The sequence below is a fragment of the Podarcis vaucheri genome (assembly GCF_965113315.1).
Source record: "Podarcis vaucheri genome assembly, chromosome: 4".
Taxonomy (NCBI): Eukaryota; Metazoa; Chordata; class Lepidosauria; order Squamata; family Lacertidae; genus Podarcis; species Podarcis vaucheri.
This window is the reverse complement of record NC_138762.1, coordinates 21,026,600-21,053,855: the sequence shown is the minus strand read 5'-3', so window position 1 is coordinate 21,053,855 and position 27,256 is coordinate 21,026,600. Positions and strand designations below refer to the sequence as shown.

The 27,256-nt window shown below is 44.6% G+C and overlaps 1 protein-coding gene across 2 annotated transcripts in view; it reads right to left on the bottom strand.

The window, feature by feature from the left end:
• Window positions 1-27,256, bottom strand: part of ARHGAP42 (Rho GTPase activating protein 42) — a 164,579-nt gene that overhangs the window by 105,036 nt on the left and 32,287 nt on the right. Inside the window, exons 1-2 of one of the 2 annotated variants that reach the window (XM_082219139.1) lie at window positions 24,936-25,154; window positions 22,913-23,008 (exon numbers count right to left, since the gene is read on the bottom strand). In XM_082219139.1, the coding sequence (XP_082075265.1) occupies window positions 22,913-23,008; window positions 24,936-25,038 (199 nt within the window). In that variant the 5' untranslated portion in view covers window positions 25,039-25,154. Of the gene's footprint in view, window positions 1-22,912; window positions 23,009-24,935; window positions 25,155-27,256 lie in introns of those variants that run through there. The other variant, XM_082219138.1, reaches the window with a different exon arrangement.

The following is a 27,256-nucleotide window of genomic DNA, read 5'->3' as shown; positions in this document are numbered from 1 at the left end:
AACCCGCAGGAGTCGAGCACAAAGGATGGAAAACAACGCGCATAACAGAATGACACATAAACCCAAGGTTGATTAAGTATCTCGATTAAGCACTTTGCCTTGCTTTTGTTGTTTCAAGAGCCTGTTGTTAGTCTGAGAGTGCCTAAAATCTACTAGTCACCCCAGCGAAACAAAAACAGAGGGCAATTCCAGCCCATTGGCACACAACATAAATTAGGCAAAATAAGACACTGCAGGAAAATTAGGGGGGTCGGGATAGGAATGGCATGTCCGTTTCCTGGGTCAATGAAAGTAGAAATACAAACAGCAGACTGTCAGGGGGAAAAGAGGTTTCATGGGAAATTTAAAGAAAAAAGAAAGCGTAAGAGCGACATGAACAAGCTCAAAAACAGCAAGCAACGAAAAAGCTGGACCTCCAGATATTTCTGAACCACAACTCCCTCATCCCTGCTTGCTATGGCTGATGGGAGTTGTAGTTCTGCAACATCTGCCCTACCTTTTATTATAACTATGTCCAAGTATGTGCAATCAAAATAATTACATTCTTACCCTGCCTATCATTCTGCCTTCCTCTATATCCAGGCATAGGCAAACTTGGCCCTCCAGATGTTTTGGGACTACAACTCCCATCATTCCTAGCTAACAGGACCAGTGGTCAGGGATGATGGGAGTTGTAGTCCTAAAAACATATGGAGGGCTGAGTTTGCCTATGCCATATCTGTTCTTGGACTGGCACCATGTACACAGGTGGTGGTGTATACTAAATTCTAGCACATGCACAAACCCATGAGACAGATGGCTTGAAGAGTCCTTTAGTATTTGCCTCAGGTTTTGGATGCTTGCTAAAGCCAGATTCTAGGTGTAAGGACCACTTTGATCTTTGGGAAAGGGCAGCATCTCACATGTTCTGTGTGCGAAAAGCTCCAAGGTTCAATTCCTGGCATCTGCAGGCAGGGCTGGGAACAACTGTCCGAAATCTTGGGAGAGCTTCTGTCAGCAAGCTATATTAAATCAGATGGACCAATTGGCTGACTTCTCTACGTAGAACCGAGAGGACTCAATTGGTAGAGAATGAGACTCTTCATCTCCAGGTTGTGGGTTCGACGTTGAGCAAAAGATTCCTGCATTCCTGCAGATTCCTGGACTACATGACCCTTGTGGTCCCTTCCAACTCTACAATTCTGTCATTCTATAAAGCAGCTTAATAGGCTCCTAACTTGCAAATCCATGGGATTGCAGCATGAGTGGCTTTTCCTTAATGTCGCACTACAAGAAGAGAAAGAACCAAACAGAAAGCTCCCTCTTATCCCATAACAGATATACTGTACTTTTCGGTGTATAAGACGAGATTTTTAAAATTAAAAATAAAGGTTTAAAATTGGGGGTTGTCTTATATACAGATAGTGCATAGGGGGGACAGGCAATTGGTGGCAGCCGCAAGCAGAAGATTGTCAGCGGCGTTTGGGCGGGTGATTGTTGGCTGCGGCAAGGCGATCGGCTGCCATTGGGCAGGCAATTTTCGGCTGCTTGCGGCAGACGACTGGTGTCTTTGGCCATGTGTGCGATTGTCAGCGGCTGTCAGGTGGTGAGTGTTTGTCGGCAACCCCTCCCCCAAAGAAAGCTCAACAACTCTGGGCAATTTCCCTCCATTTCCTTAATTGGGAGTCCCCCAAAATAGGGGATGTCTTATACACAGGGGCGTCTTATACCCAGAAAAATATGGTAATCCTGCAGCATAAAAAGAAACCGGAACAACGCCCCTGTTGGGAAAGGTTAGAATGTTTGGGAGGAGGGGAAAGGAAATTTAAGAGAAGTGGAGAAATAGAGAGGCCGCTCCCTTCACTTATTAATACAAGAATCTGGGGTCAGATGAAGCTCAGTGGTGGGTCCAGCAACAGGAAGCACTTCTTAACACAGCGGATAGTAAAACTAGTTATGGAATTTGCTGGAAGATACGGTGGTGGCAGCTACCTGATGCTGCTTTAAAGGTGGGGTTAGACCATTTCAGGGTGGGGTTAGACCATTTCAGGGTGGCGACAGCAGGGACGCAGGTGGCACTGTGGGTTAAACCACAGAGCCTAGGGCTTGCCGATCAGAAGGTCGGCGGTTCGAATGCCCGCCACGGGGTGAGCTCCCGTTGCTCAGTCCCTGCTCCTGCCAACCTAGCAGTTCAAAAGCATGTCAAAGTGAAAGTAGATAAATAGGTACCGCTCTGGCGGGAAGGTAAACGCCGTTTCCGTGCGCTGCTCTGGTTCTCCAGAAGCGGCTTAGTCATGCTGGCCACATGACCCGGAAGCTCCCTCGGCCAGTAAAGCGAGATGAGCGCCGCAACCCCAGATTCGGCCACGATTGGACCTAATGGTTAGGGGTCCCTTTACCTTTACCTTAGACCATTTCATGTAGGAAGGAAGCTATCAGTGGCTACTAGTCATAATGAGTATAATCTGCCACCAGGACTGGAAGCACACCTCTGAATACAAGTCGCTGGGCAAAAATTACAGGAGAGGTCTCCTGTCTTCATGTTCTGCTAACATCTTCCCAGGTGCATCTGCTTGGCTACTGGACAAAACAAGGTGCTGGTCTACACAGACCTTTGATTAGACCAAAGAGGCCTTTAAATAGTGTGGCTGCACAGCCAAAGCGTTTTAATCATGCTCCTCCATCATGCAACGTCTCAATTCAGCCACAAACCAATATGCTATACTTGTAATACCAACCAGTTAGCACGCTCACATATTGAGGAAACATATGAATTTCAAAATCGAAAACCAGCAGATTTATTTGAACTGCTTGTTTTATTAGCAATTTAAAATCATAAACTTTGGTCCAGAGTCTCCTAGCTTGGTTAGACCCAGGACCCACGTTCAATCCTGAGCTACAATATTAGAACCTCTTGGAATTTACTTTTTCTGCTCCCATTTCTCCTCCTGTCTTCAAGGATGACCATATACAGTGGTACCTCGGGTTACAGACGCTTCAGGTTACAGATTCTGCTAACCCGGAAATAGTACCTCGGGTTAAGAACTTTGCTTCAGGATGAGGACAGAAATCGTGCGGCGGCGGCGCAGTGGCAGCGGGAGGCCCCATTAGCTAAAGTGGTACCTCAGGTTAAGAAGAGTTTCAGGTTAAGAACGGACCTCCGGAACAAATTAAGTTCTTAACCCGAGGTACCACTGTACAAAAAGAGGGCAGGTCTCCTGTGTTTTTGTAGTTATAGAGAAGAGGGCATTTTGGAAAGTGCACCTTGCTCTGCATGGATGAGACCATGAGACTTCACAAAGTATTTTGCATCTGCTATAAATAAAGGGACTCTGTCAACGTTCCTATCTGACCCCCATTTATCTCTGCCTTTTATGCTATTTTGGAAGAAAATCAAGCACATGAAAAAGGGAGATTGTGGTGGTGCCACTGGTGTGATCCAGCTGAGGTCAAGGCACATTGGGAGTCTTGACCCACCAGTTGAAGAACCATGATTCAAGTCCTCTTGATATTTAAAAAATCCATCCACTCTGGTATGGAAAGGGTCAAGGGAACAAAGGCAGGTTTTATTAGGAAAATAAACATTACAGGAGCTCAACGTATTTCTGGGAAGCCTCTTTGGGAACAACATTTAATTTCCGAATAAAATATGGAACAAATGCTATGATGTGGGAGTCTGATGATCACAACAAGGGAAAAAATTGGGGGTAAATGAAAACAAGATAAAATGATAAGTCAGAAAACAGAAACGGGGAGGAAATGTTTCAGAAATTTATGCAGTAAATATTTGGACAGGCTGGCTTTTTTGCTTTCCAAAACGGGGGTGGAAGAATGAGACAATGAAAGAGAGACAGACAGACAGACAGACAGACGGACCAAACTTGCATGAACTTCTACATTGTGTTGCAACACTGGTAATTTAGAAAACAGCTCCTCTTATACTTTGCAAGCATAACCATTAATTCTTTACCAGCAATTATTTTGCATTTTACGCAGGAACACTGCATCTAAATGTTATCGAGGGACCATTAGGGAAAGGAGTGCCTCTTAGACTCGGGTGTTCAAATGGTCCCAGCAGCTTAAGTCAGGTCCGTATGTGTTTCAGACTGCTTGCTACAATGGATGCTTTGATGGTATGTCAGTCGAGACCCTCAGCTTGCCTATGTGGAAACCCCCAGGTCCACCAAGCATGCAAAATACACCCTTTTTTGATAACAACCCTGCCCCCCGGTCAATTTCCACCACACTTATCCCCAGTTCTGTAATTCTGAACTTTAAACTCCACCAATGTAGAGTCCTTAACCAATGTGCGAATGGTAAACATAAAGTATGGTCTAATAAATCACCCGTTGTAAAATTACAGGCAGCACCAGCATTATCATCCTCATCATTATTATTATCAGCACTAGTATATCTGACATTAGCTCAGATATACAATTCACGCTGGACCAACTTTTAATATTTTCAACTGGCAGGCGCCATAGCCATTTGCGATGAAGATGGTAAGGAACATATTGTTTGCATTTTCATTCATATTCAGGCAAGTACTTTGTAAAACAGTTGAGTTTCTTGTAAAGTCAGCTAGACAAAATGCTTCCAGATTATATCTCTGTGGAAACAAGTCGGTTTTAACCACAGCATGATTTGGTACTCGTCATGCAAGTTGCACTTTTACTTGTGGCCGTTGCCACCAGCTTCTAGTTCCTTCCTAACCATTTATTCGGTGACACAGAATTCACGTCATCTAGGAAGGTTGGAGCACCGGCTGTTTGCTCTCGCTCTCACTCTCTCCCTCTTCCCACCTCAACACATTTATTTCTGAGTCACAACTTTTCAAAGTTCACAAACACATTCCTAAGCAAGACATCAGACAGGTTGATTAATCTTGGGGAGCCTTGGTCAATCCTGCGGATGCATTCACCATGTGCCTTCGCCTACTTCTCAAGCTTTCCTATCCAACCTGGGCAATCCATGCTGGAGACATGAGAGCCACTATTTGCTGTACCCTAAGGGTGGCTCTGTGGGTTAAACCACAGAGCCTAGGACTTGCCGATCAGAAGGTCGGTGGTTCGAATCCCCGCGACGGGGTGAGCTTCCATTGCTCAGTCCCAGCTCCTGCTAACCTAGCAGTTCGAAAGCATGTCAAAGTAGATAAATAGGTACCGTTCCGGTGGGAAGGTAAACGGCGTTTCCGTGCGCTGCTCTGGTTCTCCAGAAGCAGCTTAGTCATGCTGGCCACATGACCCGGAAGCTGTACGCCGGCTCCCTTGGCCAGTAAAGCGAGATGAGCGCCGCAACCCCAGAGTTGGCCACAACTGGACCCAATGGTCAGGGGTCCCTTTACCTTTACTAAGAACAGTACAGTAGTACCTTGGAAGCTGAACTGAATCCATTCCAGAAGTCCGTTCAACTTCCAAAACATTCAGAATCCAAGGCGTGGCTTCTGATGGCGGCAGGACGCTCCTGCCGCCAATCAGAAGCCAGGGAAGTCACACCAGATGTTCAGGTTCCAGAGAACATTCGAAAACAGAAACAATCACTTCCATTTTTCAACTGTTCAGGAGCCAAAACGTTCGACTCCCAAGGCGTTTGAAAACCAAGGTACGACTGTATTAAGCAGATGAAGTTGGGACCTAAAGTGCAGCTCAGTATAAAGAGGTGTGGGATAGAGCTATTAATGGTATATAACATGTGCCATTATGGTAAGACAGGGAATATGCAGGAGAAATGATTCTGAGGAGATGCGGTGGGTGTTTGCAGAATTTGTACTGTTAAAACGGAAAGGGGTCACAACATCGCAAGAGGTGTTGAAATTTTGGGAGGTTGGGTAGTTACAATGGAATGGTCTTGGTGGTGGGATGCACCTTTTTATTCTTATTTATTTATGATTATTACTTTGTCAAAATAAAATAGATTTTTTTAAAAACAACCCCCCAAAATAAATAAAAATAAATAAAGTGCAGCTCGGCATGTCTAGAGAGGACAATGGGAATCACAGAATCATAGAATCATAGAGTTGGAAGAGACCACAAGGGCCATCGAGTCCAACCCCCTGCCAAGCAAGAAACACCATCAGAGCACTCCTGACATATGGTTGTCAAGCCTCTGCTTAAAGACCTCCAAAGTAGGAGACTCCACCACACTCCTTGGCAGCAAATTCCACTGTCAAACAGCTCTTACTGTCAGGAAGTTCTTCCTAACGTTTAGGTGGAATCTTCTTTCTTGTAGTTTGGATCCATTGCTCCGTGTCCGCTTCTCTGGAGCAGCAGAAAACAACCTTTCTCCCTCCTCTATATATATATTCCTTTTATATATTTGAACATGGCTATCATATCACCCCTTAACCTCCTCTTCTCCAGGCTAAACATGCCCAGCTCCCTCAGCCATTCCTCATAAGGCATCGTTTCCAGGCCTTTAACCATTTTGGTTGCCCTCCTCTGGACACGTTCCAGTTTGTCAGTGTCCTTCTTGAACTGTGGTGCCCAGAACTGGACACAGTACTCCAGGTGAGGTCTGACCAGAGCAGAATACAGTGGCACTATTACTTCCCTTGATCTAGGAAGGGAATCATCTTCCCTTGGAAGATGATTCCAAGCACTCAACCCCTACCTCTCAACTCAACCTATCCCACAAACATGTTCCCAAAATATATATAGAAAAAATTACATGTGAACTACCCTGAAACCCTTGTTAGTATTGTTTTCACAGTTTTGTGCATTTGGATGAACAAAAAAGGGCTTGATTTGTCAACAAAGTATATTGCAAGGCATGGTCTAGCATCTTTTCACATTCTCCCCCGCCCCTGGAGCTGGCAAATGTTCCCCAGTTGACAGATGTTATACAAGTGGACGGTTGAGCCTGGTAACAGCACCGGCTGAGTGATCGACTCAGCCACACTTGCAGTATTCTTCAAAAAGGCATTTAAATCTAATAATCATAATCTTAATTACAAGAGCCATAATAATAGTGATTAAAAAAAAAAACACGTGGTGGGATTTACGTTTAGCCCAATCTTCAGGAACTGGTTTGTCCTCACTATAATAGGGGTGGGAATCCTTTTCCAGCCAAAGGGCTCGCTTTGTTCCCTGGTGGGCCAACTTCTGAGGCCCACATGCCTGTGGTGGGTGAGGCAACAGATGTGATCTTTGTACAGTAGCTACAGTCCAGCCACACACAAAAACAGAGAGCTTTCTACGTACACGCTACTGAACACAGGCAAGGAAGATATGGTTCAGGAATAAATTACAGCAAGTAAAACAAGAGCGTGTCCAATTCTGGGCACCACAATTTTAAGAAGGGTGCTGACAAGCTGGACAACATGTGCAGAGAAGAGCAACCAAGATGATCAAGGATATCAAGCCTTTTGAGGACCAATTTAGGGAAATGGGTATGTTTAGCCTGGGAAAGAGACTGAGAGAAGATACGATGCCAACTTCAAATATCTCAAGGGCTGTCATATGGAAGGTGGAGCAACTTTGTTTTCTCCTGCTCCGGAGGAAAGGACTCAAACCAATGGCTTCGAGTTACAAGAAAGGTGATTCTGACTAAACATATGGAAACACTTTCTGACAGTAAGAGCTGTTTGACAGTGGAACTGTCTCCCTCGGGAGGTTATGGACTCTCCTTCCTTGGAGGTTTTTAAGTAGAGGTTGGATGGCTTGAGGTTGAGATTCCTGCATTGCAAGGTGTTGAAGTAGATGACCCTCAGGGTCCCTTGCAACTCTATGATTTTATGATGCCATGAAAGTGGGGAATCAGGGAATGAATGGTGTGCCCTGGGGAGAGAACCAAGGGTCAGAAAGAAAGGATGGGGAGGCTACATTTGGTCCCTGGGTCTGATGTTCCCCGTCCCTAGATACAGTGGTACCTCGGGTTAAGTCCTTACCGTATTTTTTGCTCTATAAGACCAGACCATAAGACGCACCTAGTTTTTGGAGGTGGAAAACAAGAAAAAAAATATTCTGAATCTCAGAAGCCAGAACAACAAGAGGGATCGCTGCGCAGCGAAAGCAGCAACCCCTCTTCCTGTTCTGGCTTCTGGAATAGCTGCGCAGCCTGCATTCACTCCATAAGACGCACACACATTTCCCCTTACTTTTTAGGAGGGAAGAAGTGAGTCTTATAGAGCAAAAAATACGGTAATTCGTTCCAGAGGTCCGTTCTTAACCTGAAATTGTTCTTAACCTGAAGCACCACTTTAGCTAATGGGTCCTACTGCTGCCGCCACGCCGCTACTGCATGATTTCCGTTCTCATCCTGAAGCAAAGTTCTTAACCTGAGGTAATATTTCTGGGTTAGCAAAGTCTGTAACTTGAAACGTATGTAACCCAAGGTACCACTGTACTGTTGTTGTTGTTATTATTATTATTATTTACCCACCTTTCACCCTAAAGTCCCAGGGTACATTACAACATTAAAACACAATATTAAAAATAAATCAAAACAGATTGTACAAGGGGTGAGAAGCTGCTCTTCCACTAAGGGGCCAGCAGCGGGCAGGGCCTGGGTTCTTGGCACCCGTCTCTCTCAAGAGCAAGTGGAGTGTGCCTCCAGGGATGAAATCAAACTGCTGGAGAATCAAGGTGCCTGCTGTGGCTGCAGAGACCGACAGGTCATAACTACTGCCTCTTGTGTTGTTTGTGCTGTATGTTAGCAGCACCCAAGAGACCTCCATGGGGCACAAGCATGGGCAGTGTATTTGGAGGTCCTGGGCTGCCCAGAAGACAAGACCCCCCCCCCTCTCGGCCTCAATGGCGTGGTCCAACAGAAAGCAGAGCAATGTGTTTAGCACCAGCTTGGCTGCAGGAGTTGTCAGAAGGAGACACGCAAGGCGTCAGGTGTGCATGCAGAAGCCAGGCCCTGTGAGCAGGACTGGGGCCTTCCTAAGTTTGCACTGAAGAGGCAAGGTGCGGCCTCACAGGTGAGGCCAATTGGTAACTCACAGCACCTGGTGGCAAGAGCTGGGAAGGGATATAAGGTTAGCATTTCCCTTCGGCTCTTTGCCACAGCAACACGCTCCCTGCCTTGCTGCATTTGGTTCCTTGACTCCTTGATCCTCAGACCCTTGACTCGTGACTCCTTGCTTCCTGATCCTTGAACCTCGGCTTCTTGACTCCTTGCTTCCTGACCCTCGGACCCTTAGCTTCTTGACTCCCGGCTCTCTGACCCTCGGACTCCTGGCTTCCTGACTCCGGGCTTCTGGACCCCCGTTCCTGCTCCCACCCTGCCATCTTGCCCCCGGTCCTGACGTCCCCTGCTGGGACTTCGATCGCTTGTGAACCGGACCGTGACACAAGGCACCACCCAACTGTCTTAGGAACTCCACTCTAGATTTGTGTAGGGTTTACTCTTTAGCCTTTCTTCGGCCAAATATGTCCCTCAGGCAGCGGGTAAAGGCCTGGGTTAACACTCACACTTTCTCCCTCTCTCCATATGCTGAAGATCCCAGACAGAGGCAGCACATCATGGTGACACAGAAGGCCACTGAAAGTCCTATGTGGTCCTCAGGCCATTCACACAGTTTAAACAAACCAGTTTCTGAGAAGATGCATCCCACGACATTGGATGAGGGGGATTCTTTTCAGAAAGTGGCCTTGAACATTTCTAATGCTGGAATATCCGAAATCTAAATAGAAGCAAGTGTGTGAATTTTTGTACTTTTTATTAGATGCAAATTTTTGTGAGTGCGTGTGGTTGCATTTTTTGTACTTGCAATTCAAATGCTTGCAACCTGCCCTGAGACCTTAGGATGAAGGGCAGGTAATAAATGAAAACCTTAACAACCATCACCACAACAGTGGTTTGCTGCGAAGCATATGCTTGTTGACATATGACGAGGGAAGGGGGTGGGGACAGCACACAAGACAGAAACTCACTGGGGCTTGTTCATGTAAGTGGAAACTTTTTCTTGCAAGTTCTGCAAGGAGTTATCGAGGTTTCAGAACACAAATTAAATGCAGCATATAGAAATGCAAACAACGAAACTCATAGATGTTACACTCTGTGGCACATTTGAAGTTATCTTGCATACCTCTGCAGTCTGTTTTCTATATCAATGCTGTTTTGCAAATCGAATGCAACACCGCATTTTGTACTATAATAGGAACAACGTCTGAAACCAACTTTTAACATATACAACAGGATGAATATGCAACTGTTTTTTTCTGTCTGGCGGTTTCTTTCCCCAAAGCCAAAACAGGTTTGCAGCTGTTTTCTCTGGAGCTTTCCCAAATCCAGAAAGAGCCTGAAAAACAGTACGTATTGTCTGGAGCACTTAAAATCTTTGTACTCTTTTACAGAAAGGAAACCCATTCATTTCTAGAAGCGGGAAAAAAGTGGCTCTCGTTGACTAATACTAATGGAAGCTTAAAACCCAAAGTAAGGGTTTTTTTTGTTATGATTTAATAAATTCTCTTGAGCTCTACTCCCTTCACTCGGATTATTTATAAAATATGACCGAAGACATCATCCAGTTGAAAAATATTTTAAGGATTTTAATATGTACAGGGCTTTGTTTCCAGAAACAGACAGATGTTCTTTTTTATTATTAATTTAAGCGCTTTCCAGGTGTTCTTCCTAAACAGGTTTTTAAATGAAGAGAGCAAAAATGACGGGTTGTACTTCAGGCCTAACCCCATTTGTCAGGAACATATCAGTAATCCTTCTGATTCTGCTTATATCTAAGGAAAACATGGGCGCAGGTATTGTGCCCCACTGAATCTTGCTTAAGCCCCTGACTCAAATGTGAATAGAAGCAGATTTAACAGAGAAGTCAAGTTTCCCTCTGTGAGGCAAATCCAAGGCAGAGGCAGTGCCAAAGCCAGACTCCCTCAGCCGCCCTTCCTGACATCCTCTGGTGTCAAACCCATGAAATACAAATCCTCACCTTTCTATGTTAATAATGATATAGGCAAAGAGAGAAAAAGAGCTTGCCTCATTAATTCCTACCTGAGCTTGTGTTTTATTTGTTTATTACCAATTACATCAGTTTCAAATTAGATGGTGATGATGATGATGATTTTGACTGTTGTTTACTGCCTTGGGGCCCTTGGTGGGCAGAGAAGCTGGGTATAAATATTTTAAACCAATAAAGTATATTACTAACATCTTAAGCAAAACCTATTTGCCTAAACCAAACCTGAAAGGGAAGTCTAATACCCCAATGAAGCCTCCTGCTGTTTACCAAAATGTCTGAGGCACTACTGTATGTGGAGAGGTAGCCCCAACAATAAAATAAATGGGGAAGCCCTTGATTCAGGGTAGATGACAAACCCTCCTGCCACAGACTCTGAAACAGGCAAGGTCATGTAGCTGGTCAGCGGTGGGATAACTTTTTCAGCCCTTGAGTCAAGCTTCAGCAATTATTATTATTATTATTATTATTATTATTATTATTATTCACACACACAAAACTCCACATCTCCTCTATATTCCATCAAGGCAAGCATTTAAAATCACATAAACCACCAAGACCAAAACCCCAAATTTTGCATTTCTACTTGAAATGCTTTCTGGTTTCATACTGCGGTTTAGGGTCCAAATGAAGCCACAGGTTCCCAGTATTGACATTCCTGGAAATTCTACTTCAGAGTAAACATGATACAAGTCTGCAACTGGTGTACAAAATTAGGAATGGGCAAATGCATGGGTATGATGCTCATTCCTGATATAGTAATAAGCTGTATTTTATCAAGCTCTTCATCCAAATCAACCACCAGGCCCCACAAAGTTTGGCAGATAGGGTCCGGTATTCATAACATGAAAACTTTGCTAAGGAGGTTAGATCTGTAGCCAGTTCGAAGTATGAGATCACCCCAGGAGGGTTACAAGGATGTTGTAATGACAGTAGGATTCAGAAACCTACTACCATTAGAGAAACAGTTTGCGGAGAACGCTGGCTAGGATTCTGAGTATAACTAACTCCATATTCCCCATGCGAACTGGATGCAAATTCTCAAAGCACTTCAGAGACTGCAGGGCGTTTCAAAAAGAGTTTTGAGATAAACCAAACAACCCACTAGACATGCCCAAACCCTGCATATACATGACATTGCAAGGAAACTACAATTACAATCGCAGTCGCTTTTTATCAGCCTTCACCAAACCTGATGCCCTCCAGATGTTTTATTAGACTGCCCTCAGTCTAGGGCTGATGGGAGACATAGTCCTAAATGTCTGCACACGTATCAGTATTAGAAACTCAGCTATATAAGCTAGGCGTCAAATGTCTCCTTAAACCAAGGTTACAGTCGCCCAAGCAGAATATCTAGTTGCCATCTGGGGGCAAGACGGCTATCAAGTGTCATTTCCCAAGTGATGGACTGACTGTGATTGATTCTCAGTTAAACATCTGGCTTGTTCAAATGACAACCTTGAGCTAGGTTAAGAATTTAAAGAAAAGTCACTTGATCCAGGGACAGTCCATATAGATATTGGCCTGTTTCTACCTCTTTTTCTTAATGGTAACTGCTCTTGCTTGGGCTGCACAGAAAAAGCAATTTAATTCCTGGAATTCATTCTGATTGTGCAGATAAATTATAACGGATAGAATTCTACAGGATGGGGTGTTAGTGTGTGAAAACAGTCCAGATCCAATGATCCCCAGATGGTGAAGATGTCAAGTGCTATCCCGGCACCCAGGCATCTTCATTTGGTTGCAAGTGGTCAAAAACCACCTGGCGCCTGGCTAATTTCGAACACTGTGTTGCCACCCCAGCTCCATCTGAGAATGTGAATCCAAATTCTCCCTGAATTCTGGCTCACAGGGCAATGTCTTCGCTTCTGAAGAATTCAGGGGAAATCCAGGCTGAGAAGGATTGTCTCAAGGATTCAGATGCACACCCAAAAATGCCAGAAGCAGCTGGGCAAAAACTAGGTCTAGTTGTAAATAAAGGCAAGGGAAGTTCCACACTTTATAAAGAAACTGGAGGAAGTGATGGTTGCCAACTTGGTTGGCTTGAAAAAGAGGATTAGGCAAATTAATGGAGGATAAAACTATCAATGGCTGCCATTCATGACAGCTAGGCTCAGCTTCCCCAGGCAGAGGTAGTAATATTTCTGAACACCAATTGCTGGAAACTGCAGGTGAGGAAAGAGCTCTGGTGCATAGGTCCTGGTTATGGGTTTTCCACAGGCATCTGGTTGGCCACCATGAGAACAGGATTCCGGAATAGATGGGCCTGATCCAGCAAGCTCTGGATTATGGTAGCTAAAAAGGACTGGACTACAGAGCAATGTGTAAATCAATGTTTAAACACAGAACAGGGAAGCTGTTTGAGATTTTAAATGATTGCTACTTCATTATACTTTAATGTCATCGACCCTTCGGAAAGTTGAGGCCACTTTGCACGGGGATCACAGTGGCTTCCTGTGCAGGCAATGAATTTAGGTTAATCCCTTCAAAAGCGAAGCAAACTTTTGCCACAGAATTAAGTACAGTGGTACCTCGGGTTACAGACACTTCAGATAACAGACTCTGATAACCCAGAAATAGTACCTCGGGTTAAGAACTTTGCTTCAGGATGAGAACAGGAATCGTGCCGCAGCAGTGGGAGGCCCCAATAGCTAAAGTGGTAGCTCAGGTTATGAACAGTTTCAGGTTAAGAATGGACCTCCAGAACGAATTAAGTTCTTCACCCAAGGTAGTACTGTACTCCAAGGCCATAGTTTGGTCCATCCGCTATCTAGAAACTCATAAATAATACCTGTATGTATTTGACTGGAGTGAGGCAAGATGCTTGTCTCAAGGGGGTTTATTCTAACCAATCGATATATCATCTTGAATTGCTGACATGGTTGCTTCCAAGTCCCTTTCCTTAATCATGTGAACACTTGATAAATCTTCCACATTTTGAACCAATTTGCACCTAGCCTGGAATGTGAACTTTTCACTTTGAGTTGAAGAGCCAAGGAACTGCCCACCCTCTCTCAGAAGATGGATTATACTGATCCACCACACGTACATCTATGCCAAGAGAAGTTTAACAATGGGTACTGTAAATCAGTTTGAAACTCTTAAAAACTAATTTATTAACTTGGTTTCTTTCCCAATAAATTTACACACGGTCTCTTTTTTACTGAATTACTTATTGCTTTCGTCAGTGGTCAAGGTTGAGAAGACAAGACGTACTAAAGAAATTAATAGGTGTGGGCGTGGGTGTGTGAGGAATCCATCCCTCCTGAGGAAAAGTGTTAACAAAGGGCAAAACCTTGGAGCCAGGAACTGGGTGGGCATGTGACCAACACAACCCCAATGCTCAAGACATCCATGGAGCTGGAAAAGAGTTGATGAGCACAGAGGCTCAATGCTCTTCCGGCTTTGCCTGGCACATAATGCACAGGATCTTTGGCGAGTTGTGCCACTCAATTCTGGCCTCTCTCCTTACGGCATCTGAAGGTACTTTGCTCTTTCAGGTGATGAGCTGAGGTGAAGGTACTTTGCACTTTCAGGTGATGAGTGAGGAACTGGCAAAGCAAGGAAAGGATAGTGCAGGTGGGCATGAACACTACCTCATCAATGGCTGAAGGGTGGGAATTTTGTTTGCTTTCAAAAACGCATTATTTCATGAGCTTACAAAGAGACCGCATAAGTTAAGCTGTGCAGCTAGGATGAATACAGTCAAGAGTTACGTCTAAAATTGGGGGGCCACCAGAGGGCGCATTGGAAGATGGCCGACAATAACATCTCTCCGACCCACACGAGGTAATTAAGAGGCTGCTATGGGAAGTATGCAGTCTTCCTGGCCCCCCCAAGGGGATGGGGGGACTGCCTTGCCAGCGGTGTCCATAATTCACCCCCGGATTCGAAAGAAGGGGTGCGGACACTTGGCACAAGCCCTTGTGTGAAGTTGGCTCTTCCCGTACGCTGTCTCCAATCAGCACACTGCTTGCTTTAGCGCGAAACATATAATTGGAAATATATAATTGGAAAGAAGCTAAAGCACATACATCAAGCGAAGATTGGGAGTTAAGACTGCTGATTAATGGATCTCTGGAAGCGGAGCGATGGGTGGGACAAATAAATCAAGTGATGAATCACCATTAAAAGACTGGTATGTTTGGTGCGAAACGGAAAGGGGGGTGGAGGAAAAAAAAATTTCTTTTTCTTTGCCTTATGTGAGTATTAATAACCCTCCACCCCAGAAAGAAGAATCGTTGCAATTTATTAATCACAAGCAGGAATTCAGGAACTGTGTGGAGTGAATTATCGATCAAAGAGAGGATTGGTAAACATCGGACAACGGAGGAAAGTTTTATGACGCAGTTTCAAATGGCGTCTCGCCGAGACAGGCTTGCTTAAGAAGGATGGGGGAGGAGGACCAGGGTCATTGGAATGTGAATGCTTATAGGAATGCGATCTAGACCTTGGCAGAGCCCTCTGAGATATGTCTGGCAAGCCTGGGAAAATTAATGGACAGACCGAGGGAAAGTCTCTTTACGGAGGTGTGGAAATGGCGGCTGTCCTTATGTGATATGATTTTTGGAGAGTGTAAAACCCACACAGAGGACGTTTGTTTTCAACCCGCTTGTGAAGATTATCAGAGATTGCAAAGAAAGGAATATATGATAACAAGAAGAAGATGAGGAAAGTAACAAAGAGACTATCTGGACAGAACTGGATAGAATTGTCTAATTAAAGCAGCAATATAAGTGATGTTTGGACACCTTTTCGGAGCTTGAAATATGGGTACCCCCAACAAAAATTTAAAAAATTGGCTGTATAATTTGGAACTAATGTGATTTGGAAATAATGTGATTTGATTGGCCTGTTAATAAAAATTATATTTTAAAAAAAGAGTTACGTCTAAAATTGAGGCCGTAAGCTGTTTTATACTCTCCACCCCCATCATTCTGCCCTGACACTGAGGTCCAGCTCCAAAGGCCTTCTGACAATTCCTCACTGTGAGAAGTAAAGTTACAGGGAACCTGGCAGAGGGCCTTCTCAGCAGTGGCGTCCGCCCTGTGGAGCACCCTCCCATCAGGTGTCAAGGAAATAAACAACTATCTGACTTTTAGAAGACATCTGAAGGCAACCTTGTACAGGGAGGTTTTTAATGTTTAATGTTTTCATGTGTTTCTAATATTTTTGCTGGAAGTGGGCAACCCACTCAAATAGGCATCATCATCATCATGTCTATTTAGTTTAGTATTGTCTACACTGACTGGCAGCAGCTCTCCAAGGTTTCAAATAGAAGACACTCTTAGACCTAGAGCCTTCTGCACAGTTATGGTGGCCTCCAGCACAACAGACCCAATTGGTTGGGTTTTCACATGGTTTTCCACATGTGTCAATGCACAGCACACTTCAGCATCTTCTCAAGGGGCCACACCAAAAGCGACAAAGCTCCCCGGACCTTCTCTTCTTCAGCAATCGCCTCTTGTTCTGGCCCAGCCAATGGTAGAGCAGTAGGCAAAGAAAGTTCAATTAAGATGCCACGTACGGATTGCTCAATGGCTGGGAAACAAGCAAGAGACAGCAGTGAGAAGAACACAATGGTGATCATGGTGGTGAGTCTCTGCAGAGGGGAGTGTGGTTCACGGAAGCTGACATGCCTGAGGACCCTTCAAAAATGCCTTTAACTCAGTTGTTAGAGCATGAGACTCTTAATCTTAGTGTTGTGGGTTCGAGCCCCACGTTGGGCAAAAGATTCCTGAATTGCAGTGGGCTGGACTATGACAATCTTCATGGTCCCTTCCAACACTATGATTCCATGTTTCTAAGAAAATCTGGAGCTGGCGCTGGCCTTTCCTCTTCCTTTCCGACGCAAGAGTTCAGCATGTCATCAGCTTGTATCCTCAGCACAACTCAGATGTGGATTAGACAGAAACGAGTGGCTTGTGTAAGACCACCCAGCAAGCTTCAAGGTTGAGCAGCCAAGCTTTGAGCCCAACACTTTCCAGGCCATGTCCAATGCTCTAACCATTTCCCCTCCCCACCCCAACCTTCTGGTATGTATGCTATTATTAGTCTGCAAACAAAACCCATACCTCTTAGCACGAAAAGCACACAGAATGGAGAAACAATTTCTGCTATCCACTTGGAGTCCGTAAGGCATATGCACATTTTTAAATGAGGAGAAAACACACCTGACATCTCAATAACTGCAGCTGTATAATCTTTACATGTGGGTGGCTGCGTGTGGGTGAAGCAATAAAAAGCAGTGGAAGGGTTTTGAAAAACAAAGCAAAACTTGTGTCTCATTAAATAGCTTCTTGCTTTCAAAAACACCTGCCCAAAATATTCTTGAACGGGGGGGGGGGGGGGGACCTGAAGAATTTTCAACATATTTTCCCACAGCCAAAGTCTTCACACTAAGCAAACTTACTAGCTGGAAAGTTGGCAGAAATGAAGGTTTGGGAGTCTGGTCAATAGATCAGTCCCAAGCAGCACTGAACTAGTCAGCTGAATTCAGTCAAATATTGTGATGTACAAAATATTGAGAAGGACACCTTTATTTCAAGTATTTCACTCAAATCAGACAACAGGGGCAAGAGTAAGGGCCCCATGCTCCTAGACTTGAAAGTTTTGGGGTCACTCATGTGCACCCCCACACACACTTAGGGATAGACAATGCCTGTCCTACAAACTCTCCGCCAAAATGTTTCTAACGGCCTAGGACCCACGTACCTACGGGACCGCCTCTCCTGGTACGTCCTGCAGAGGACCTTAAGGTCCACAAATGACAACATTTTAGAGGTCCCAAGTCACAAGGTGCTTAGATTGGTCTCAACTAGGGCCAGGGCCTTTTCAGTGCTGGCCCCGACTTGGTGGAACACTCTGTCACAAGAGACTAGGGCCCTGCAGGACTTGACATCTTTCTACAGGGCCTGCAAGACAGAGCTGTTCGCCCTAGCCTTTGGTTTGGACTCAGTCTGACCCTTATGTTTCCCTCCCCTTATGGTTTTGATCTATGGGCTACTTTTAAAATGAGGCTGCATTTTAAATTGCATTTTAACCTGTATTTTAAATTAGTTCCCCGCCCCATTATGTTTTTACTGTAATTTTACTTGTGTTAGCCACCCTGAACCCAGCTCTGGCTGTGGAGGGCGGGGTATAAATAAAATTTATTATTCTTAATATTATTACCCTTCCAGTTAAGCCACATGGTCTTCTACCATAAATTGAAAGAAAGAATGAACACACTCCATGAGAGGCAGTGTGGTGTAGTGGTTAAGAGCGGTAGACTCGTAATCTGGTGAACTGGGTTCGTGTCTCCGCTCCTCCACATGCAGCTGCTGGGTGACCTTGGGCCAGTCACACTTCTGTGAAGTCTCTCAGCCCCACTCACCTCACAGAGTGTTTGTTGTGGGGGAGGAAGGGAAAGGAGAATGTTAGCTGCTTTGAGACTCCTTTGGGTAGTGATAAAGCGGGATATCAAATCCAAACTCTTCTTCTTCTCCTTCTCCAAGGTCTTCAGCTTGTCAGGGGGAGGGATGGGGAGGAGGGAGTCATTCTGTGACTTTAGAAAAGCATGAGATCCTTCCCCTCCCTCACCATGCATTTCCCATGCACACCTGAGGGGGTGGGAAGCTACCAGTGCATGACCTAATGGGTTCCCAAAACAAATTATGTTATCTATTAACATTCAGCGAAACACATGTAGCACTAGAGGACAACACAGACAAACCCCCGAGGCCAAGGAGTCATCGACCACAGTTAATCATGAGCCAGCAATCTACGCTTCTGCTGATGACGGCAGATCAAAAACGATCTGATTCCGTGACCGCTAACGCTCAGTGATCCCTTACTAATTTCCTCCACCACATCATAGAGGAGGAATTCTGCTTCATTATGCAGCCCAACCACGAAGACACATTCTCCCTTCTCTGTGAACCGTAGGTGGCTGTGGGTTTTTTAGGTAAGCTATTCAACACCTTGTAATTTACAGCTTAAGGCTTTTGGTATTACTTTTTGGAGGTGAGAACATCTGGGAACTCTATGAAACGGCTTTGTCGCAGCCTTACTGGGCTAAGAGAACTAGGTAAGTATCATGGTAGGTTTTCAATCCTGTTTCACCCAGGATTAATAAACACAAGTGCCTGAGGATTGGTGGAAATCATTTCACAATGATCTGAAGTTTGGGGTGAACTAATAATCTCCTAAACCCATTCCTACTCAGCTAACCTCCCACTGCAGTCCTCCTGTGACTATCAAAATTGCCACCACTGCAGCTGTAATACTCTCCGAATCTACCCTCTACTTCCGCACTCCAGACACAAACTTCAAAAATAGTTTACCATTTTGTTTTGTTTTCATTAATGAAACGAATCTTTCCTCAACTTTTAAGTGAGGGTTGAGAGATCTTTTTTCCACCCACGTAGACAATGGCCGCACTCTGCCTTCCATCTAGGGAAGGCAAGAGTCCTTAGCACACTTCAAGGATGCATTACGGACAAGCAAAAATGCACATTACCCAAGAGGAGAGGTTTTTTAATCTATTAGCTCTAACATACTTAAAGGTGCTCAAAACCCAACAAGCTATTGTAGCCACTTCCGCCATGCGCTAAAAGTACACCTACCTTCGCTCTTAGGGAGAGGCGGGGAAAAGAGTGGAGAAAGGAACAAGATATTTCCTCTGGCTAGTAACCCTGAGGAATATTTGTGCAAGCACGAAGGACAAAGACAGGAGCTGTTATATGACTTAAATAGCTGTGAGTTTACATACTGGCAAATATTTGCACACATTAGTGCCACCTAAGTCGCTCGCCCTTTTGTGATAAGAGAGACCTTGCTTCCATTTGAACATCGGAAGCTGCCTTATGCTATGTCATTAGTCCATCAAGCTTGGTTTTTTTATCTATACTGACAGGCAGTGGTTCTCTAGTGTTTTGGACTGGGGTCTCTCCCAATCGTACCTGCAGATTCTGGGGGTTGCACCAGGGAGGGGCGTTCTGCAGGCAACGTCTGCCCCTGAGCTATAGCCCTTCCCCAAAGGAAAAGAAAAAGTTATACTGTCAAGACCGGAACTTGCAGATTCAATTCTTACTTGACTTGATTTATGAACCTTGATTCCAACGAACTACTATGATCCGCTCATGCCCAAATTTTGCTCAACTCTTCGATCTGGATGATACAAGTGCATTTATTGGGGAACCCTGTGAAGCTAAGCCTTAAGAAGAGTGGGAGCAAGGGAAGAGACATTGCAATGCAGGCATTGTACGTCGCCTTTCAGGAAAGAAAGGGAAATCTGAGAATGTCCCTGTCTTGAGAATGCTTCCCACAGGATGCTGTTCCTTTCCCCCAAAGAACAGTGATAAATAAGCCAGTGCAAATGGGGCTTTACAGCTGGGAGACAGAAGGAATAAGTGTGCCTGGAGAACTTTTGTAAAACACACGTGTTAGGCAGGGAGCAGAAGTAAACCATGTTGTTGTTGTTTAGTCGTGTCTGACTCTTTGTGACCCCATGGACCAGAGCACACCAGGCCCTCCTGTCTTCCACTGCCTCCCGCAGTTTCATCAAATTCATGTTAGTAGCTTCGAGAACACTGTCCAACCATCCCGTCCTCTGTCGTCCCCTTCTCCTTGGGCCCTCCATCTTTCCCAACATCAGGGTCTTTTCCAGGGAGTCTTCTCTTCTCATGAGGTGGCCAAAGTATTGGAGTCTCAGCTTCAGTTTCTGTCCTTCCAGTGAGCACTCAGGGCTGATTTCCTTAAGAATGGAGAGGTTTGATCTTCTTACAGTCCATAGGACTCTCAAGAGTCTCCTCCAGCACCATAATTCAAAATCCCCTTCATGGATCACTGGCTTGCCATGGCGAAGGGGCTTGAATAACTCAGAGAAGCTATGAACTATCCCAAGCAGGGCACCCAAAATGGACAGATCATAGTGGAGAGTTTAGACCAAATGTTATCCACCTGGAGGAGGAACCGGCAAGCCACTCCAGTATCCCTGCCAAGAAAACTCCATGGACAAAGACAACAGGCATATAAAAGTGAACCATACTAAACACTTAAACACTTTCAACAGTCATGGCTTTCCCCAAAGAATCTTGGACTTGCAGTTCTGTGAGGGGTCTAATTCTCAGAATCCTACACAAACTACAGTTCCCGGTATTCTTTGAGGGGAGTGGTGGCTTTTAAAGAGCTTGAAATGTATAGTCTGAATGTGACCCTAAGTTAATAAAGTCAGTTGAAGCCAAGCAGCTCTGCCAACTGCAGAAATGTGTTTTTTATTTAAGGTTGGGGCAGAACTGGGTTACAAAGTCAGCCTTTCGTTTGTCACATACCCCCAGCGCTGCTTCTTCATACCAGAATCCTGGCTGCATGACCCAAGAGGTCACCATCTTGGAACTGAATCTACAAATGAAATTCATGGCTGCCTAACTTTTTACTGCATTTCCCCTCTTCTTTTCCTCATCCCGCTCATTCCTCGTGCCTTTGTGTAACATCTTGCCTGATCAAGAGTTCCAGAGAACTCAGAAGCTTTTCCAAACTCCTGTGGCATTTTGGTTGGTCCTAATAAAAGGTATTAACCAACTGTGGAATTTGAAGTGGTTAGGGTTCCCCCCTATAGACGAATATTGCCAGCTATACTTTTTATGTGCCAAACAAACAAAAAAAGAAAGAGTTAATGGCCAAAATACGTAGTCAGATGGACAGCATATAAAATAACAACAACAATAACTACTACTGCTACTACTATTAATCCTGTTCCCAGTGGCCACCCAGATGTCTATGGGAATCCCAAAAGCAGCACCTGAACTTCGTAGCACAGTCTAAGTGAACACACTCTCATTTTAGTTCCACTGAATTTTTATTTTTAAAAAACCCACCAGGCACTTGACATAGAATTGATCTAAATGTCACCCATTCCCTGCCAATTTATATTTCTCATCCAGTTTCAGAGATGAAAGCTCACTTCATGATAATGCATCTTCAACAGCTAAGATGCTTGCATCTTCACCATCTATCATCTGCGGCTGAAAGATTGCAAGTGTCATTTTGGAAGATGAAGGAATTGCAGTCATTAGCAATAGGGGGAGTGATGTATTGCGTTTTCAATCTAATGTCCATCTGGGAAGGATTAATATGGCCATATCATACCACCCCACAGATAACACAGATAACATCCAGAAATATATGGGATTTTTACATGGTTTTCATTTCTTCACATTCTGTCATCCCTCTCTAGCCATCTCTCCCCATAGGTGGGGTCCCCTGTTCTTATTCAAAATGATCGGCCTTTCTTCAGCTGTAGCATCTCTCTCTCTCTCTCTCTCTCTGTCAGATTAACCACATGTAAACAGATATTTTTTAAACCCCAAAAAGTTTCAGGCTACATTTCAATATCTCATTGATTAAAAGTCAAGCTAAGAGGATGAGCCATGAATCTTACGCCACTGCAGCCTTGGAGAAGCTTGAACTCACACAAATCCTTGGATACCCAAAGCATAAAAACTGGTGATCCCTGATTTGAACAGTGGGTGATCCTGTTCACATGAAAGAACACATTACACAGCTTCTGCATACATTGTCCAACTGATTTAGAAACAGTGGCGCAGAATAGCAGCTATAAAAAGGATTAAGTGATTGTTGATATTAGCCAAGAATGGGAGAAACATAGCGTGACGCTATAAATTTGAAGCGAGTCCAAAACTGCAATTCATGTAGATAGCATATTTATGCAGAGGGCAGAAAGAGCAGGTGGTACCCATGATAGATAGGACAGTCAAACTCTGTAGCTGGCTCTCCCAGCCGAAACCCAATCCTAAAAGTATTCCAATGAGAATCCTTATAATTATTGTCTTGCACAACCTATGCAATCTTGCAATTATAATATTTTGCATTAGGAGGACTGAAAACCCATGATCCTGCCTATTCCTGGCTTCTGAACAGAAGTGCCAAGAGAACACTGGTATTGTAATTCTAACAAGTTCTACTTTGCGTAGGATTAAAATCTTAGTCAGGAGAGCAGAAGCAGTGCAGAACACTCACCAATACTAATTTCATCATCCGTCTCAGCATCTCCTATGCACTCAAACTGAAAATCTTGAAGCGACTGGGAAAACTTTTGTACTGCTATGGATAGATCTGTAAAAGAAAAAGGTTGAAAATGATCAGAGTGTACATTGCACAGAAATACATATTTGGAATACACTTACTGTAAATATATATGTGTATATATATATGTTTGTGTGTATGTGTGTGTATATATATATATGTGTGTGTGTGTGTGTGTGTGTGTATGTGTATGTGTGTATATATGTATGTATATATGTGTGTTTGTGTATGCATGTATTCTCTCCTGTATCCTGGTATACTTGATTACATGATTCAAGGTGTTGCCAAACTTGCTGGGGAAAAAATGCATCTGGTGAATCTGATACTTTATAGGCTAGACTCTATCTGCTTGGGCACCCATCGAAGGAAAAGGACTGGAATGCATGGCAAGCCATAAAATTACTACGGACCACTCCAATGCAGGTCTAAAGATTGCAAATCCAATTATAGGGTGCATCTGAAGACACTCAGGGCAGACAAGAAGGATAATGCGGGATCACATTATAACCTTGTTTGATGTAAACATTTAAGAAAATAAAAACAGAAACCATACACACACCACCACAGATAAATAGGAAACAGTACACTTTGGAGGATGGATCGATGGCGGCTAACAGATTGCGGTTGAATCTTGACAAGACAGAAGTACTGTTTTGGGGGGACAGGAGGCGCACAGGTGTGGAGGATTCCCTGATCCTGAATTGGGTAACTGTGCCCCTGAAGGACCAGGTGCGTAGCCTGGGAGTCATTTTGGACTCACAGCTGTCCATGGAGGCGCAGGTCAATTCTGTGTCCAGGGCAGCTGTCTACCAGCTCCATCTGGTACGCAGACTGAGACCCTACCTGCCCGCAGACTGTCTTGCCAGAGTGGTGCATGCTCTGGTTATCTCCCGCTTGGACTACCGCAACACACTCTACATCCCATTGTTTTCTATTGATACACTGTATTCTCTGCAGCCCTGCTTTTGCAAATCCTGGAGAACACACTGGAAACTGAATTGCAGTTATTCAAAACAGAAGCTCATCTGGCAGCCTTCTCGATATATTGAACTGCTGCGCTGCCTCTAATATTTTACGTAATGTGTGTTCTTTATTACAAAACACGTGGAGTTAAATGCACTCTCGGCGAATGTCGCGCAGACTCACTGGATGCTTCTTATTCCTAGATATGCAGAAAACATCTACAGAAGCAATGCATCATTCTCGTTTGACAGCTGCGCATATGAGAGGAGACAGCAGAGGTTCTGCTGCACAAGTGTGAAGAGTAGAGGTTTTTGGCAAGTACCATTACCCTAAATTCTTCTTTCCGGGAGGTATCCAACTAAACAGTTCTGCTAGCACAAGGGGTTTTAGCTGCACAGGGAACTTCTCCACTTTCTCCTCTCCCTGTACAACTCCTAAATCTATTCTGGGGTTTCCCCCAATCCTCCGGAACAAATACACAGGGCAGACAAGGAGCAGGCAGGGAGGGGCGAGGCTACAGTAGTTCGACTGTGCAGCTAAAACCCACCGCACTTGCCTCAAAACTGAGAGATCCAGAAGAAGCAACAGGGACATTTCACCTACAGTGGTACCTCAGGTTAAGAACTTAATTCATTCCGGAGGTCCGTTCTTAACCTGAAACCGTTCTTAACCTGAGGTACCGCTTTAGCTAATGGGGACTCTAGGTGCCACCACACCACCGCCGCACTATTTCTGTTCTCATCCTGAAGCAAAGTTCTTAACCTGAGGTACTATTTCTGGGTTAGTGGAGTCTGTAATCTGAAGCGTCTGTAACCTGAAGAATCTGTAACTCGAGGCACCACTGTACTCAGTTCCTGTGAGAGTCCGCCCTAACAGACCAAAGCAGAAAGGAGGTGCGTAGCCATACCAGAAAAGACGAAGATAATCTATTTCATCCAGAAATCACTGAGACTACCACACACCTGCAAGCAACCTTGGTCTGAATCAGATGTACCTTGGATTCCAAACGCCTTGTGTGTCGAACGTTTTGGCTCCCAAACACTGCAAACCCGGAAATGAGTGTTCCGGTTTGCGAATGTTCTTTGGAACCCAAACATCTGACGCAGCTTCTGTGGCTTCCGATTGGCTGCAGAAGCTTCCTGAAGCCAATCGGAAGCCACGCCTTGGTTTGCAAACGTTTTGGAAGTCGAACGGACTTCCGGAATGGATTCCGTTCGACTTCCGAAGTACGACTGTATATTCTTCCGTAGTTAATGCAAAATACATGACTTCTGGTAGATAAGCCACCATAGCGCTGGAGGGCCATGAAAATTTCTGCCCTGGGCATTTTAGACATTTCTACCCATGTACTATCTGAAACCAAAAGGGCTCACGGGTTGCCAGCTGTGAAATATATTGACATGATTTTCAGCACTCCTGCCCCACTAGAATGGTTGGTGCAAAGTTTAAAGAGACTTTTCCGCACCAGATAAAAAGACCTCCTTATTTATTCAGGTCTTAGGGCGAGTGTGCCTCTTAGGTTTGTTGTTAGGATTATCAGTTGTAACTGCTACACACGTTTTATGGTTTCATTATCTGATAGCTTTATCATTGCATTTGTAACCTGCTCTGGGATTCCTTTTCCTAACAAAGAGTGGAGGCTAGAAATATCTTAAGTAAATAAATGCACATGAAGATTTTAAGCTTTGGCCTCAACAGGAGAGGTCAGGGTGAACAGAAATGCCACTGCAATATTTGTAAAGTCTGAGGCACTTCAGTGAAATGGACATTCACTCTTTACAGCTGAATGGAAATGTCCCCTTTTTCGTTGCTTCTGAGTTTATCAGAGGGGGTAAGGAGGCACACGTCAATGCGGGGGGAGAAATAAATGACGGGCCGCACCCAGCAAGAAGCAGGCACAGAGGGGAACTAGCCATGGGCGCAAGATGAAATGACCTCATTAAACAGAACAAAAGACGTGCTTGAATAACACTCCTATGTATAGTCTGGGAATGGCTGCACCCCGTTCCAAAATTCAGCAACTAAATAGCGGGCTGACAGGCCAAACATCCGATCCACGGAACACAGTTGTTGCAGGGGTGTGTGGGTGTGTTTTTAAACTGGATGTCTGGAAGCTGCAGTCCTAGTTTACATCCCCCAAGTGCCCCTTCATAAGGCGTTTTAAATACATCTACAGACCAAGCTTCTTAAGATTCCCATTTAAATATATCCCAATTTCAGATGTAGTGCTACAGCTGCTGTTTTGTTTTTGGAAGCAAACTGGACTAGACTGTTCTCCCCACTGGTCAAATGCCACCATTCTGGGGAAAGATATCACACTTTCCCCCATCCACACTAACGACAGGATGTGTTCAGATTGAGAACTGTGGTTGTAGCCACACTTGAGATTTTCACCCTTGAGATTTCATGGAAGAGAACAGGTATCATGAACATCTTGATTTAACTGTTTTGGTCTGAGCTAGGGATAACTTTTGTACTTTTATGCTACGCACTGCCCTGAGATCTTAAGATGAAGGACGGTACACAAATTTAATAAATAAATAATAATAAAAAACCCTGCCAAAAACGGCTCATGAAATGACAGTTGCTCAAAATATATACCCAAAATGCCTCACAGAATATGGGAAACGGCACACACATTTCCTTGCACATACAATAAATATAAAGATTCGGAACTATTCTGAGTCTTTCACAATTGCTGGATTTTTTTGAGAGAGAAGAGAAAGTGTTTTCATGTCTGCAGCATTCCTGAATAGTAATGGTGTGATCTTTGGAAGTCTTCAAGCAGAGGTCAGATAGCTATCTGTCATGGATAGCTTCAGTTAAGATTCCTACACTGAAGCGGGGCTGGACTAGATGACACTCGGTGTACCTTCCAACAGTGGCGTAGCGTGGGGGTGCAGGGGGGGGCCGGCCGCACCGGGCGCAACATCTGGGGGTTAGGGTTAGGGGCGCAAATCCACGGGTTAGGGGGCGCAAATTACTTGCCTTGCCCCGGGTGCTGACAACCCACGCTACGCCACTGCCTTCCAACTCTACAATTCTAGGATTCTATGTGGAAGCATGCAGGAAAACTTGGAAAGGAAGCAGCAGCTATAGTCTGACAAACAGTACATCTGAAAAGGCCCTAAAAGTTAAGGTACCCCTGACCGTTAAGTCCAGTCGCGGACGACTCTGAGGTTGCGGCACTCATCTTGTTCTGTAGGCCGAGGGAGCCAGCATTTGTCCGCAGATAGCTTCCAGGTCATGTGGCCAGCATGACTAAGCCTCTTCTGGCGAACCAGAGCAGCACACGGAAACAACGTTTCCCTTCCC